This window comes from Lottia gigantea, assembly GCF_000327385.1.
Source record: "Lottia gigantea unplaced genomic scaffold LOTGIsca_238, whole genome shotgun sequence".
Lineage (NCBI taxonomy): Eukaryota > Metazoa > Mollusca > Gastropoda > Lottiidae > Lottia > Lottia gigantea.
In genome coordinates, this window is record NW_008708698.1 from 120,325 (window position 1) to 138,463 (window position 18,139).

Consider the following 18,139-nt stretch of genomic DNA (forward strand, 5'->3'; position numbering starts at 1 on the left):
AAATATTACTTAGTTTTATGAATTATTACTTAGTTTAATGAAATATTACTTAGTTTAATGTATTATTACTTAGTTTAATGAATTATTACTTAGTTTAATGAATTATTACTTAGTTTAATGTATTATTACTTAGTTTAATGTATTATTACTTAGTTTAATAAATTATTACTTAGTGTAATGAATTATTACTTAGTTTAATGAAATATTACTTAGTTTTATAGATTTATTAGATTATAGAGAGATTCTGTTGTATAGTTATGACACCAGGTAAATTCACTGATGAACAAAGATTCATTTTGGCGATTCAAAAATTTAAATTTTTTGGTCATCCTAAGAGGAAGTATACCTTTAATATAGAAGGTTTACAAAATATCTGTAATCATGCACGTTGCTGGGATAGGAAGGGTAAAACAGATTCAAAGTACTATGTTTCTCTACTCAGTTTTCTTGATAATGTAAAATCTAGGGTAGTCAGGCACCCCTTCAATTCACACTGATAAGGATTTAGTTTCCTTATCTAATATCTAACAATAAAAAATAATAAAATGGTGAAATTTGTTTTGATATGCCTTTCAGGTAAAACGATTCTATTTCTAGAGATATCTTATTAGTTTGGGTGAACTTGATTACGTTTAAGTCATATTTGCATTCTGAACACAGACAACTATCATAGTTGTGCTAACTCGCTGGTCAGGAATTCTGACTACTGTTAACCGCCATTGTTCCAGCAAACGAAACGGGCGAACCCATTAACTGTTCAATATAAGAGTGTATGGGTATGATCAATGTATGATACAGACTCTGGTTTATTTTCCAGTTTGTATGTTATTTTGTCTAGTTGGAACTCAGTTGGTAGCTGAAGATTGTGGTATAGCTAATGGTCCAGCGGTCAATCAACTAATAGTGGGCGGTACCGAGGTTCATCCTAGATATAAATGGCCCTGGGTGGTAAGAATATCGTTAACGTTAACTTGTCATCTACCTACCTACCTAAGAATATCGGGGATACTGATGAAATCAACTTGCACTATTCCAATGTTTAGTCTATTGTTTTGCAATGACAATGAAACATAAAGCTTGCTGGATTGTGCCGCTGATACACTTGTTCGTATATTTAGAAAACATCTTTACAATCCCTTTAAAAACACCGTACTAGCTGACTCAATCCTATCAAGAAATCCGAATGAATCTCAGGATATAGAATCTACTCGATGTTTCAAGAGGTTCCTTATTGTTCAGTACTCAGACCTCGGAGGTTCCCACTGTAATAATTGTCTGGTTTATTTCAGGGTATGCTAATTAGACGTGGTATTTTCTGGTGTGCTGGTTCTCTCATACAGAATCAACATAGTGATTATTTCTTTATAACGACAGCTCATTGTGTGTGAGTTACTTCCCTTTTTCTCTGGCTTTTCTTTATCAACATTATCCTACTTTATCCTACTTTAAAGTGTAATTAATGTGCTGTAAATCTATAAATATCCATGTCAAGAAGTTTGTCCAAGGACCAGTTGGTAGAAAAACATCCTTTGAGAACCCATTCAGTTGTAATTTTTGTAAAAAATGGTGGTTTCTTTGTTTGTTTTCAGAGACAACATCCCAGCTGATGAATTTATAATAAAATTAGGTTCTCATTTTAACTCTGAAACTATCGTTGAACCAGATCGACAATATCTCCAGGTCGACAATATTACAACTCACCCAAACTTCGACTCTAATACTTTTGAAAACGATATCGGAATACTGCAAGTTAAAAACACGACTGAAATTCCTCTATATAACGACACCATACGTCCAATCTGCTGGGCGAATCAGAATCATGTTCCATTAGAATTCTGTACTGTGGTTGGTTGGGGAGCTCTGTTTGAAGGTGGTAAGTGTAGAGTGTAAAATTCTAGCCAACTGGCTCAACTGCTGACTGGCTTGCTTATTGTCTCTAACTCAGACTGATATAGAGCAGTAGGACGTAACACTCCATATGATATCAATAGTCCAAGTTGTCTTACCGACTTGCTAACCCATTCTATTCTTATTCTAATTTTCAGTTATATATTGAACAATGAGATGTAAAACTCCTTTCATTTTTTAAGCCCAATAATGTGCAAATTTCAAACCCTTTTCAGCTCTTAAACATTTTCTAACCATATTATTTTAAAAAAGACAACAGTAGGCCATAAACGAAAGTTCAGTATTTAAAACCATGTTGTGTCAAGAGGAGATAAAACTAGATATCTATATAAATACTAGTTATGTATAGGAAGTAAAGCTCCATTTAATTTCAAACCATATTGTATTAACAGGAAGTGAGTCAGAGACTCTACAGGAAGCAGTAAAACCAATTCTAGATGATACTCAATGTACACAACAACTCGGTTCCAGTAATTTTAAACCTGATTCAATGTTATGTTCTGGAGTAGATAATGGTGGTATTGATACTTGTACTGTAAGATTTAAATATTTTTAATTTCCTCTCAAATTCATCTGAATCTTAGGCACTTCAACAAATACATACACCGGTGCCATTACTATATACAGTTTATTTTATGACAATAGTACGTGTTTGTATCTTTTCAACTAAAATTATACTAATGACTTACTAATTTTCACATAATTAATAGACTTATCTATTGCTCTGTGACCTAGGCCAGACGTGTAGACTGTCAGCACATTCAGACAGTTATAACTAAACTACAGGACATTTCATATTTGATTCGTTATCATCATCATCATCCCCTCCACGTCAACATCATCATCCCCTCCACGTCAACATCATCATCCCCTCCACGTAAACATCATCATCCCCTCCACGTAAACATCATCATCCCCTCCACGTAAACATCATCATCACCGTTTGTAACATCATCATCACCGTTTGTATCATCATCGTCGTCGTCGCCATCTGCATCATCATCTGCATTATCGTCCTCTTCGTCGTAATCACACGATCGACCATGATACCATATATCTACATGATAATGTTTATCCTAGATTCCGTCTTGAAATATTTCAGCGTGACAGTGGTGGTCCATTCTTTTGTCACCGTCACGGACACTGGCAGTTAGTAGGTGAGCTGTTTACTTACCGTTCTAAAAAATCAGTTTCCAGTGGTCAGAATGGGATATCACGACCAACTAGCTCTCAGATTGCTAAACAAAATAAAAGTTTTCTATGGTCAGCATTAGACTAGAACACACCAAACTAGGTACAATGACAGTTTGCCGTGCTTCTGGGGTTGGAGCAAACCAAACAAACTTGCCAACTAGCCAACAGATTCTTTTTAACCCTGGCATTTTTCTGCAGTGAGAATTAAAGTTTAAATCATCGTCTAACTTGTTGGCAGATTGTTTGGTAAATGTTATGTTGTAAATTCTCCCGAATTAATGCCATGTTATTATGATAATTTCAGGAATAACAAGTTTTGGGTTGAATGGATGCGGTAGACCGAACTCCCCTGGTGTTTATACAGACTGTTGGGACCTGAAACCCTGGGTAGAGTCTGTCATCAATAGTGTTTGAGGTTCTATTTAAAATAAATACTTCATTGGCTTTTGAACATTGACATTAAGATTTCAGGTGGAGTTGCTAGTTGCATATAAAGACTTGACAAATATGATCTCATGGTGGCTTTTCAAAAGAGCGATAAACTTTCGGCCACAAACGATTGGGGTTTGAAGTTGAGGGATCTTTATTGCTTGGCGTAAGACATAATCTAAGTATCGTCGTTACTGCTAGACGGAAGATCCTTTCTGTTCTGTTCTTACGGTTCTGTTTAACCGAAAGCTATCACAATGGTTGAGTATAGTTCGTCGGATGGTCATAATGCCTCAACGTAAGTCCGTTACTGCTCGACAAAAGGTTGATTATGACGTTGTCGACAGGAAGTTTTTATTGCTCGACGAAGTAGAGAGATTTTTTATGCTTGGCGTAAGGCAGTTGTTGCCCAACCTAATTGCTTATCGGAATGTCGTTACATCTTAAAGAACGTTACTGCTCGACGAAATTTCGTTTATGATCGACCAAGTCTATTGATTGACGAAAGGTCGATATTACTTATTAGATGTTTGTCGATTGAAAATGTCTTGAATTGGTTGAATTGTGATCCAAATCACTATGTGACGAGTTATTACAGAGTTATTGTCCTTGACTTAATCTTGTGTATTTTTACATAGCTTATTAACAATGATATGGTTCATTTATCATGTGTATAATTATGTTCTATTATGTTGCATTGTCTTTTCTATGCCGTCGACAGTTGTAACGAGAAAAAGTTACTACATAGAAGGAAATAATATCGCCTTGCAAGAACAGCAGAGTGGTTACCCTTGAACCATTTTTAGTTCTCATCGTCAGCTTATAAGACACGAAGATTGTCCATCGAGGCCTAGTAAGAATATAAATTGTCGAAACGTTGTGAACAATTCATTTCAAGTGGAAACAATGAATAAGTAACAAAACAGTTTCTTAATTGCGATATTATTAATTAGTTTGGGGCATTTGGCTAAGAATGGAACAACATATATCATAACTGACAGTTTATTGAAAAAACATTGTGAACTCTCTAGATTTCGTCTAGTTGATGATGGAATCTACCCAGGATCCGAGTTTATAAGTATCAGCGTATACTCCAGGGTTATTGGGTCTGGCACAGCCGTAACCCCAGCTTACAACACCTGGAAATATAAAGGATGAAAAATATTAGACACGGGGTAAACGTATGGTTGTCAGATAGCGACTGGAGAGGTTAGGGTCAATTTCGGGACAGTATATATAAGAACCCACGTGTATCCCTCAACTGCTCAACTCTCGCGGTGACTAAGTGTAAGACAACTCACCTGTAAGTTCATAAATACCACCTCGGGATGTGAATAAAGGTCCTCCACTGTCACCCTGTAATATACAATAGTTAATATCATTATAAACATATATATATATATAGAAATATTACTGATATTACGTAACATACTTACATCATACCTTGACATTTGTAAACATTTCTTTACTTATTACCAAGATCTTTCGTAACACTTATCGTACCGAGATATTCTAAACTTACCTGGCAAGCATCTTTACCACCATTGATTAAACCAGAACACAACATAGTGTTAGAATCGAATCCACTGACCAGACTAGAGCAAGAACTGGTGGAGAGGATTGGTTTACTCACTTCCTGGAGGTTATTAGGGGAAGAACCTGAAATAGTAACATTGTCACCATGTGATTCTTTGAAAGAAGACATAGTAACATAGTAACATTGTAACATAGTAACACAGTAACATTGTAACATTGTAACATAGTAACATTGTAACATAGTAACATTGTAACTTTGAAACATTGTAACATAGTAACATAGTAACATTGTAACATAGTAACATAGTACGGCGTAAAACTCCATTATATTTCAATATCCCTGTCAAAAGCACTTCAGCGTGATCAAGATCAGAATAAGTTGTATTTACCGCCCTCGGTTAAAGTTCCCCAACCGATAACAATAGCTTCTTCATTATTGGTGTATCCTCGACTGGCCCAGCAGATTGGTTTAATTCTGTCAGATTCGGTGACTTGACTGGACAAAGTCAATACAGCAATATCGTTTCTCAAGTTCTGGGCGTTGTAGTTTGGATGCATGGTAATCTTAGAGACACTTCTGGTGACGGATCCACTTTCACTGGTAGTTCTAAAGTGACTTCCGAATTTCACAGAGTAACTGTTGGCGTTGCCACCATATCTAAAGTTAACATATGATAATATAAGACATCATTTGTTTGATGGTGATAATTACAAGGAAACTTTATATAAACCCATTACGACATGTTCTATTTACTCTGATTGCAAGGAGGGTTAAGTCTAGAGTTTACAAAGTTAAAATATTTATTATCGCGAGCCTTTAGTCTTTTTGTTTTTACATTTACAAGAATAACAACTTAGGTTCACAGTTTAAGGATCTTCCTAACCAGCTGGTCCTTGACCGAACTTCTGAGCAGTGATCTTTCCTGAATACAAGGATAGTAACTCACTAGTTCACTAAGGAGCCTATCTACCAGCTCGTCAATGGTCAAACGTCTTGGTATTGATAATTCCTGATATAGAGATAAATATATACTTACACACAATGAGCAGCAGTGATATAGTATTGAGTTCCACTCTGAGATTTGACCAGGGAACCTCCACAGATGTGAGAGTTAGATCTTCTCAAAGAACCCTGGAAAATAAATATTACACATTATTAACTCACTCTAAACTGTTTTTGTAGGGTTTAAATTTAGAGCAATAGTCAGAATGAGGGTAGGGAATGTTTGGTTTGATATTTTCAGCCAATCAACTCCATCCTCTTCACAATGACATATAGTCGACAAGGAACATCGACTTTGTTATTTGTGTTTGACCTTAGTTTCAAACTATGTTTTGCGTTATGATCTTCTCTACCGTGTTCTGTTTTAATACGATTTGTTATTTTGTAACGCCACGCAGTGTACAATGTACAACAGATTAACGCCTTTGAGAAATTTCTATTTACAAAGTCTCGCCCAAGTGTTTTTACTAAATGTGTTTCCTTAGAAGGTTCAAAACAGACAGAATTTTCTGCAAGAACAGTGTTTTTTTTGCTCAGGAAGATCTACTTAGAATTCATTTAGACTGATGATATTTAGTGGCCCCTGTACGTGCAAAAATATATATGTCCTACTTAGTGAATATATGAAAAGATACTCACAATAAATGGGTATTTGTATCTGGGAGACACCTCCTGACCACCAACAATCAGTGGATTAGAATTCAGGGCAGTGGCACAGTTATTACTGCTGGTAATTCTTTCTTTGGCAGAGGCTACAATAAGACACAATAACGGAGTTCAAGTTTTACAAACTGACAAACTAACGTCAATTAGTCAGAATAACGGAGTTCAAGTTTTACAAACTGACAAACTAACGTCAATTAGTCAGAATAACGGAGTTCAAGTTTTACAAACTGACAAACTAACGTCAATTAGTCAGAATAACGGAGTTCAAGTTTTACAAACTGACAAACTAACGTCAATTAGTCAGAATAACGGAGTTCAAGTTTTACAAACTGAAAAACTAACGTCAATTAGTCAGAATAACGGAGTTCAAGTTTTACAAACTGACAAACTAACGTGGGAGTAGAGTGGTTCTTCTTGACCAACTCAAATATCAAAAAGACATTATCAAGCATGATAGTCCAGAACAGTTGATGTTACTGTGCGATTTGGTTTCTCATATCGATATTCCATGTCACCGAGTATTTATCCATATGGCTGAAGATATTTCTTTGGTAATTTATTACACGGTCTGAGACAAAAAGGGTTGAAAAACACCGGAATAGTTTGTCATCATTTTCCCAGAAAACAATAATACCAAGCGTTTTTCTAAATAAAGATATTTGCCTACCTGCCACAACCAAGAGGCACAAACTCAAAAAAGCGAGCATTGTCTTTGTCCTTCAAATACTAAACTGATATGAAAGCGAGTTTGAATGTAGAATTTTGTATTTATATGGTGAAAAAAGAACAAGGCCGAGGCCTTATCAGACCAGATGTTCGAATCAGCCAGGGTAGGTCAGATCTTACATTTTACATCTAGTCTCGATCTATTTTAGAAATTATTCCTTTATATTCACAGAATGTACACATGCATGTGCCATGTTTTATCACGTGAGATTTCTGGGTGTTCGAACACGTCGTTAATGTCATGACGGTATGCATTTTCAACTTATTTCTTCACAAGTAGAAAACTTGAGATGTACCTATACAAATCACAATCCCCTAGTCAAAGTACATTAGCCGATAAAATAAAATCAGGAGGCCAAAAAAAGCTGAATTCGATAACCATCCTAGATCAGAACTAAACGACAAAGTGGAAAGAGTAAGTTATTGGCAAGTTCAAATTTAACAATACATCAAATTACAGAAACAGGCAACAGAGGGATGACCCACTCCCACCCACCCCAAACAGCCCCGAAGGCATGATTTCCGAGCAAAAACCTCATAACTAGGTTTCCAATTCGAGCAACCTCAGATATTTCGCCCCCCTTGGACGTAAACCTGGATCCGCCCAATCTAGATAATTATTTCCCTTTCAATATAATATACACTAAAAGTTTAATTTGAGCTCTATATCCCTATATCCCTTTGAGTTCTATCAATTGATGAAATAAATAACTAGATGCCTATATCCCTTTGAGTTCTATCAATTGATGAAATAAATAACTAGATGCCTATATCCCTTTGAGTTCTATCAATTGATGAAATAAATAACTAGATGCCTATATCCCTTTGAGTTCTATCAATTGATGAAATAAATAACTAGATGCCTATATCCCTTTGAGTTCTATCAACTGATAAAATAAATAACTAGATGCCTATATCCCTTTGAGTTCTATCAACTGATAAAATAAATAACTAGATGCCTATATCCCTTTAAAGTAAAGCTTTGTATTTTGGAATCAAAGATCATAAAAAAAAATCATAATCAGAGCTAGATGTGTAAAAAGTCAATTTATTTTTGCATTTTATGTTCTACTTCTTGCAGGAATAACCTTGTTACTATTGAACTATATTTATACAGAGTAACTCTTTTATATTGAACTATTTTTACTATATTTATACAGAGTAACTCTGTTATATTGAACTATTGAACTATATTTATACAGAGTAACTATGTTGTATTGAACTATTGAACTATATTTATACAGAGTAACTCTGTTATATTGAACTATTGAACTATATTTATACAGAGTAACTCTGTTATATTGAACTATTGAACTATATTTATACAGAGTAACCAGAGTTACTCTGTTATATTGAACTATTGAACTATATTTATACAGAGTAACTCTGTTATATTGAACTATTGAACTATATTTATACAGAGTAACTCTGTTATATTGAACTATATTTATACAGAGTAACTCTGTTATATTGAACTATTTTTATACAGAGTAACTCTGTTATATTGAACTATATTTATACAGAGTAACTATGTTGTATTGAACTATTGAACTATATTTATACAGAGTAACTCTGTTATATTGAACTATTGAACTATATTTATACAGAGTAACTATGTTGTATTGAACTATTGAACTATATTTATACAGAGTAACTCTGTTATATTGAACTATTAAACTATATTTATACAGAGTTACTCTGTTATATTGAACTATTGAACTATATTTATACAGAGTTACTCTGTTATATTGAACTATTGAACTATATTTATACAGAGTAACTCTGTTATATTGAACTATATTTATACAGAGTAACTCTGTTATATTTAATGATTTTAACTCGGACGCCATTGAATCAGTTTAAGGGTGAGCAATTAACATAGGAGATTAACTTTCAGAGCAATTTTGAAATTTCTGAAACAAGCTGCCGTGATGATTGTGTACCTGAAACACTTGCCGACCCTAATCGATTTGACGATTTGAGATAGTCTGATGTTTTTCTGTCTTGTCCACTCAACTTTCGTCTTTAAAAACACTACCCCCCTACTTACCAATAAATAAATGGGGCCGTCGTTTAATATGTTATTTTCATCCGGAAAATGAGCATTTTGATCTGATTAGAATTCGTTCCGTTTTTTGTAAGCTTTTATTTTAGTCACCCGAGTCTTAAGGACCCGCTCTTGTTGAATGACCTTTGATCCAACCTAATGACCTCTGCTTGAACCAATCGAATGATTCTTGACAAATTCAAAACAAATGAGTTGAATATATCTCTGTCCATTATCAGCCATTTTTTCATTATTCACTATCATTATTATTTTAATTTGTCTGAGACTGATATATATTTTGTTAAAAGTCTGTAAATAGTTGTACTAGATGTGAAACATCAGGTGTTTATCTGAATTAGTCTGATGTCGTCAACCAGTAATCTGTTGGTGTTTTATATTCGTTATTTTAATAATGACCTCATTTCTTCTTCCAGTCACGATCTTTATCATATTATATTTTTACGTGTCCGAGTTGTCAGTAGGTCAATATTTAATAATAGAATGTAAGTCAGCTGACACGCTTTGAACATTACTTGATCCACATTTTAGATGTTTGTATTACATGAAGTAAAGATTCAGGTACTTCCTGAGTGAGTTTTCCATGCCGCGTCTTCCTTGGCGAGTTTTCAACGTCGCGTTATCCTCGGGAAATTTTCAACGCCACATTATTTTATGTGAGTTTTCAACGACACGTTAACCTCGGTAAGCTTTTAACAACACGTTAACCTCAGTGTGTTTTCAACAACACGTTAACATCAGTGAGTTTTCAACAACACGTTAACCTCAGTGAGTTTTCAACAACACGTTAACCTCGGTGAGTTTTCAACAACACGTTAACCTCGGTGAGTTTTCAACAACACGTTAACCTCCGTGAGTTTTCAACAACACGTTAACCTCAGTGAGTTTTCAACAACACGTTAACCTCGGTGAGTTTTCAACAACACGTTAACCTCGGTGAGTTTTCAACAACACGTTAACCTCGGTGAGTTTTCAACAACACGTTAACCTCAGTGAGTTTTCAACGCCATGTTATGTTAGGTGAATTTCAACGCCGCGTTAACCTCGGTGAGTTTTCAGCACCGTATCATGCTCATCTGTGTTTCTCCGCACGATGACAGCACTGTCAGTCTCATTGTGTATTTGTCGTGGAAATTGCCGAGTAAAACTCTTCGAGGCAAAAAAAAAATTACGAGAGAGTAAAATGTTTACAAGGCAAGACGGAAAACTACTTCAAAATTTCTTGGTCGAAATATGGTCGACCTGTGTCACAGAGCCAGACCAGAAAATGTTGAAAAACAGATGATGTGACAATATCTTGTGAACTTTATTTTGTATAATAATAAAAATAATAATTGTTGTTGAAATGATGATGATGATGATGATGATGATGATGATGATGAATAATCAAGAAGGAAGAATATGAATTTTTACAAGTTTCTGTCCAACTCTAACAATATGAGGAGATTTATAAAATCCAAAATGAAGCCCAACATGGCGCCGACTCCTAAAATGGTTCATGGGACTGTAAGCTTCGATATTTTTTCCATCAAACATGTAAATTCCTCTGAGAACTGTTTTGAGCATGGCACCACGAATACTAAAATTACTGGCACTAACAACTAAAATATCACAGTTCGTCAGAATCAGCTGGTCCAATATGGCCGTCTCAAAGCCTTCGCACGCCTCGTCTTTCTTCCTCTGTCTATCAATATGTAAAATAGTTCCTCCCGTATCTACGTACAAACTTCCAAATCTTTCACGTGCTAATTTTCTCACGTCATCATTATCAGTAGCAACGAAATACTTCCGCACTTTTTTGAATTTTTCCATAAATTTCCAGACCGTTTCGACACTTTCTAGCTGAAGCCGCGGGGGGTCGTTTCGTAGATATTTACTAAATCCTATTCTGACATGCGCACAAACCAGGGGACCATCAGTACTTCCGCTATAGATTAGATTATCAATACGTTTTTGTAAACGTTGAGTTGGTTTCATTAATTGTTTCCAAACTCGGCGGAATATCGCCGGTCTGTTTCTATTTAAGACAAATTTCGGCATTTTGTTTTTGAATTGTTCTCTCACTACCCGTATAGTGTCCATATTGGTCTGAATATACACGACTTCCTCTTTAAGCGAATCTTTCTCATCAACTTGCGACGGGTCAGAATCAATCGAATAAATCACTCTCGATGTCTTATTTTTTAAATCAGCGTCAGTCACCAACCACGAGATTTCATTTGGTTCATAAAACTGGGAGATATCACACGGTGACGTCATTCGAACACCAAATGATCTGTTATACGCTAAAGATAATAAATAGAGGGAAACGATTCCTCGTTGTCTGTCGCCCCATCCCCCACACCAAGCTGTATCGTCACACAGGTAGATTAAATATTTCTGATTTTTATCACTGACACTTTTTTTCTCCTTTTCTAAATTTTTGATTTTTTTTTCAATTTCCTCCAGAATATTGTCTGTGGTCGACTGTAACGGAGTTTCTCTAGGTACCTCTTGTTCCAAATCAATCACATCTTCCTGAGAATCATCTATAAACCGAGATAGGAATGGAATTTTATCGAGAATTTTAGTCGGCACATCACTAGCTTTCTCAGAAATATTTCCCACTAGGTGTCGCCAGTTGAGATTTTGACTGAGTAAATGGTGGCCGGAACCGGAAGTTAATGTCGAATGGCTGTAGATGAGAAGACACAGAACCAAAGCGAGGATGACGATACACATAAACGTTTTCTTCAAAATCACATCCTTCGTCAATGAACTGAAAAATAGCAAAACGAATATTGATTAGTTTCAAATTTAACGGAAATTTCGAGAAGGGTACACTCTCAATAAAAATATATATTCGCTGCGGTACCGTTCATTGATCCTGAGCTCTAGTCAATTAATATTTCATATATTTCTTTCAGATAAATTCCTGACCATGTATCAAAATCTAAATACTGAATATACAATACTTAGATAGATGATGTGTTTATTTCTCGATTAATATTCTTATTATGAAATTATCTGACAACAGAATTTAAGACACCATGATAAACAAAATTACATGTCGGTTAAAAAAATCAGAACAGAACATTCCTTAAAGCTGGTAAGCGATAATTGGTGGGGTGGTCCAGATGGCGTTTGCATCAAAAAAAATCAAATTGAGACAAAAGGTTTGGGTTTATGATTATGGTGGCACTGTAGTAATAAATATTCCACTAAATGATAATTTGGCAAGTTCTTGGATAACCATTGTTCTGACAGTGATGAAATTCTTCTCTATTATACGGGTATTTTTAGAGATACATGTATTTTCATAAAAGAATGGGCCTAAACCCTATGACAAGCATTAAGTTATAACATACATCGTCTTTATGACGGAAGTTATACTTAAATATCTCTGATATGACGTCATACCTTTAGACATTGCCGATATGACGTTATACTTACACACATTGTTGATATGACGTTATACTTACAAACATTGCTGATATGACTTTATACTTAAACACATTAACGATATGACGTTATACTTACACACATTGCTGAAATGACGTTATACTTACACACATTGCTGATATGACGTTATACTTACACACATTGCCGAAATGACGTTATACTTAAACACATTGTTGATATGACGTTATACTTACACACATTGTTGATAAGACGTTATACTTACACACATTGCTGATATGACGTTATACTTACACACATTGCTGATATGACGTTATACTTACACACATTGTTGATATGAAGTTATACTTACACACATTGCTGATATGACGTTATACTTACACCCATTGCCCATATGACGTTATACTTACACACATTGCTGATATGACATTATACTTACACACATTGCTGATATGACGTTATACTTACACACATTGTTGATATGACGTTATACTTACACACATTGCTGATATGGCGTTATACTTACACACATTGCTGATATGACGTTATACTTACACACATTGCTGATATGACGTTATACTTAACACACATTGCTGATATGACTTTATACTTACACACATTGCTGATATGACGTTATACTTACACACATTGATGATATGACGTTATACTTACACACATTGCTGATATGACTTTATACTTACACACATTGCTGATATGACGTTATATTTACACACATTGCTGATATGACATTATACTTACACACATTGCTGATATGACGTTATACTTACACACATTGCTGATATGACGTTATACTTACACACATTGTTGATATGACGTTATACTTACACACATTGTTGATATGACGTTATACTTACACACATTGTTGATATGGCGTCGAACTCCGAATCTTAGTGGCTCTCTTTCCCCAGTGTTTAATGGTCGCCATTTCAAAATGTTGGTCACATCGTTTTGAGTGCAAAAACGTTAGAATCACACTAAACACAGATGGAAATCAAATATAAAGATATGATCTAATTTTATTGGCAACAAATCGTCTTGGAAGTTAATAATATAACTACTGTCTAAGAATTAATATTTAAGAATAACAACTTGAAATAGACTTAGTGCACAATGTATCTGATATACCACATTCCTACATGAAACAAAACATCCACAGAGTTTCAGAATCAAAATCTGATTTTCACCAATTATTCCTAAATATAGAATAAACATAATAAAATAAACAATAAGAAAATCTATTACTTATTGAACAGTAAGAAGACAGCATCTCTTTAAGTCAGTACAACGCCATGGTTTCAAAAACAACTGAATATCTGTCATGGTGCCAATCACAAAGAAAGTATATCAGTTTTCTTCCACAGCACTGACAGGAATCAGTCTAATTTTAAGAAATATCATGAATCATAATCTCGACATGGTACCATCAACCTTCAGTAACCAACTCACAATCCGAAAAACAATAAACAATATATCAATATAATACAATGATACCTATAGCGTTAAACCTCTAAATAAACAGATAATCTGCGAGGTATCTAGAGTTAATTATTATAAACTCTTGTCCCCTTAATGAAAATTGTTCCTTGTTTTACATCATCACAAACAAACATTGATAAACACTGATCAAGATACAACAATTAAAAACTAAAATCCACGCGAGGCCTCGGAAACACTATGTTAGCTTACATTGACCATCTGCCTTAATCTGAAATATATTCCAAATAAACCGTCCTGATGATATGTTATATATCCGATACATCTATAGATAGTAGAATGGTGTAACTGGTAAGACGTACACATTATCAAATTATCTCTCTGTTGTGAGTTTATATATCAGACACGAGTAATGACAGTCAACAGTATACAGTCAGATTTGAGAAAAAGCTAGCAAGAAGACACATATACACTTTAGAAACAGTGAAACTTGGTGATGGAATGCTCTTAACACATAGAGTAGATATATTGTTTAAGAAGAAAAACATACATACATCATATTATCATATAGAAATATATCAACTGAAATATACACCAACCCACAGAATTCTACTGTTATAGTTTGTTTTAGTTTAACTCGAGTTCGCTAAGTTTATTTTCACTCAACAATTACGATTAGTGCTCAGACATTTTCTCTAACAAATCTGGAATAAAGGGAACGCCAAATTGAGGTATTTTTGAGGTTGGTTGATTAACAGATTACAATCTGATTCAAATGGAATCAACCTGGCCTGTCCAGGGCTCTTTATCCAAAGCGTAGAAAACTCAAATTAATCTGATAAAAAAAACTCGATTAGCCAGCTGCATCCTTTTACTGTGAGAAAAAATATTTTATTGTTTGTAGGAAACTCTTTGCGACATGCACGTGTGACAGTGGACTGACGAACTCTTTTTGGGTGGGGGCAAAGAGGCGGGGAGTGGGGAAGTACTAGTGTCTAACTGACGTATACCTACCAATAATATTACTCAGATCACGTAAAAAATTCATTACTCATCATTGATATTATCACAGAGATAATCTATTCTCTAAAACACAAATCTATTCTCTAAAACACAAATCTATTCTCTAAAACACAGAACTATTCTCTAAAAGACAAAACTATTCTCTAAAACACAAAACTATTCAATAAAAGACAAAACTATTCAATAAAACACAAAACTATTCTCTAAAAGACAAAACTATTTTCGAAAACACAGAAACTATTCAATAGAAGAGAAAACTATTCAATAAAAGACAAAACTATTCTCTAAAACACAAATCTATTCTCTAAAAGACAAAACTATTCACTAAAACACAAAACTATTCAATAAAAGACAAAACTATTCACTAAAACACAAATCTATTCTCTAAAACACGAAACTATTCTCTAAAACACAAAACTATTCTCTAAAAGACAAAACTATTCAATAAAAGACAAAACTATTCACTAAAACACAAAACTATTCTCTAAAACACAGAACTATTCTCTAAAAGACAAAACTATTCAATAAAAGACAAAACTATTCACTAAAACACAAAACTATTCTCTAAAACACAGAACTATTCTCTAAAAGACAAAACTATTCGCTAAAACACAGAACTATATTCTAAAAGACAAAACTATTCACTAAAACACAAAACTACTCTCTAAAAGACAAAACTATTCAATAAAAGACAAAACTATTCTCTAAAAGACAAAACTATTCTCTAAAACACAAAACTATTCTCTAAAAAACAAAACTATTCTCTAAAACACAGAACTATTCTCTAAAAGACAAAACTATTCACTAAAACACAAAACTATTCTCTAAAAGACAAAACTATTCAATAAAACACAAAACTATTCTCTAAAAGACAAAACTATTCACTAAAACACAAAACTATTCTCTAAAACACAGAACTATTCTCTAAAAGACAAAACTATTCTCTAAAAGACAAAACCATTCAATAAAACACAAAACTATTCTCTAAAACACAAATCTATTCTCTAAAACACAAAACTATTCAATAAAAGACAAATCTATTCAATAAAAGACAAAACTATTCACTAAAACACAAAACTATTCTCTACAACACAAAACTATTCTCTAAAAGACAAAACTATTCAATAAAAGACAAAACTATTCAATAAAAGACAAATCTATTCTCTAAAACACAAAACTATTCTCTAAAACACAAAACTATTCTCTAAGTGACAAAACTATTCAATAAAAGACAAATCTATTCTCTAAAACACAAAACTATTCTCTAAAACACAAAACTATTCTCTAAAACACAAAACTATTCAATAAAAGACAAAACTATTCTCTAAAAGACAAAACTATTCTCTAAAAGACAAAACTATTCAATAAAACACAAAACTATTCTCTAAAAGACAAAACTATTCAATAAAAGACAAAACTATTCAATAAAAGACAAATCTATTCTCTAAAACACAAAACTATTCTCTAAAAGACAAAACTATTCTCTAAAAGACAAAACTATTCAATAAAAGACAAATCTATTCTCTAAAACACAAAACTATTCTCTAAAACACAAAACTATTCTCTAAAAGACAAAACTATTCAATAAAAGACAAAACTATTCTCTAAAGCACAAAACTATTCTCTAAAACACAAAACTATTCTCTAAAAGACAAAACTATTCTCTAAAACACAAAACTATTCTCTAAAACACAAAACTATTCTCTAAAAGACAAAACTATTCAATAAAACACAAAACTATTCTCTAAAACACAAAGCTATTATCTAAAACACAAAACTATTCTCTAGAAGAATAAAGGTAGAGTTTAATGATGGTTGAAGTTAAAAAATAAACAAAGAAAATAAATAAACATAGAAAATAAACATAGAAAATATTCTGTTATAAAGCTACACTAACTGACCTGTTAATGAATTTATATACATTTTTTATCAACAAATCCTATAAATATAATAAAAACGGATTTAATATTTATATCATTAACAAACCATCTGAATACTTGAATTTTATCCTACATCAGTAATTTTATTTATTCATCCCCTGACCCGACAAATATTCTAAACATTCTTAAGTTTTAACGATTTCCCTGCATTCAGTTTGCGAAAGGTTTGAAAATTTTCGAATCTTGACACATCAAATAATATTCGAGGATAAAACAAAACATATCTTATAACATTATCATATAAAAATGTCATCTACCAACCAACCACACGACTGCTTGTTCTACCATCCAACCACATGACTACTTGTTCTACCATCCAACCACATGACTACTTCATCTACCAACCAACCACATGACTGCTTGTTCTACCATCCAACCACATGACTACTTCTACTACCAACCAACCAACCACATGACTACTTATCTACCAACCAACCACATGACTGCTTGTTCTACCATCCAACCACATGACTACTTGTTCTACCATCCAACCACATGACTACTTCTACTACCAACCAACCACATGACTACTTATCTACCAACCAACCACATGACTGCTTGTTCTACCAACCAACCACATGACTACTTCTACTACCAACCAACCACATGACTACTTATCTACCAACCAACCACATGACTGCTTGTTCTACCATCCAACCACATGACTATTTCATCTACCAACCAACCACATGACTACTTCATCTACCAACCAACCACATGACTGTTTCATCTTTTTGTTACGTAAAAGATTTTTTTTATGTTTTTAAAAAAATATGAATTGAAAAATTACAGATT

The 18,139-nt window shown here is 33.7% G+C and overlaps 2 protein-coding genes across 2 annotated transcripts; one reads left to right on the forward strand and one right to left on the reverse strand.

Moving 5' to 3' along the window:
* Nucleotides 1-257: 257 nt before the first annotated feature.
* On the forward strand, nucleotides 258-3,516 carry LOTGIDRAFT_175074 (hypothetical protein; the record flags this gene model as incomplete). The annotated part of the gene is made up of 7 exons (XM_009055209.1): nucleotides 258-267; nucleotides 818-948; nucleotides 1,290-1,384; nucleotides 1,590-1,873; nucleotides 2,301-2,443; nucleotides 3,011-3,065; nucleotides 3,407-3,516. 7 exons carry the CDS (start codon nucleotides 258-260, stop codon nucleotides 3,514-3,516), a joined length of 828 nt encoding a protein of 275 aa, XP_009053457.1.
* A 1,053-nt stretch (nucleotides 3,517-4,569) lies between these two features.
* On the reverse strand, nucleotides 4,570-15,429 carry LOTGIDRAFT_175076 (hypothetical protein; the record flags this gene model as incomplete). The annotated part of the gene is made up of 6 exons (XM_009055210.1): nucleotides 4,570-4,670; nucleotides 4,833-4,887; nucleotides 5,054-5,190; nucleotides 5,457-5,725; nucleotides 6,105-6,199; nucleotides 15,382-15,429. 6 exons carry the CDS (start codon nucleotides 15,427-15,429, stop codon nucleotides 4,570-4,572), a joined length of 705 nt encoding a protein of 234 aa, XP_009053458.1.
* Nucleotides 15,430-18,139: the final 2,710 nt, after the last annotated feature.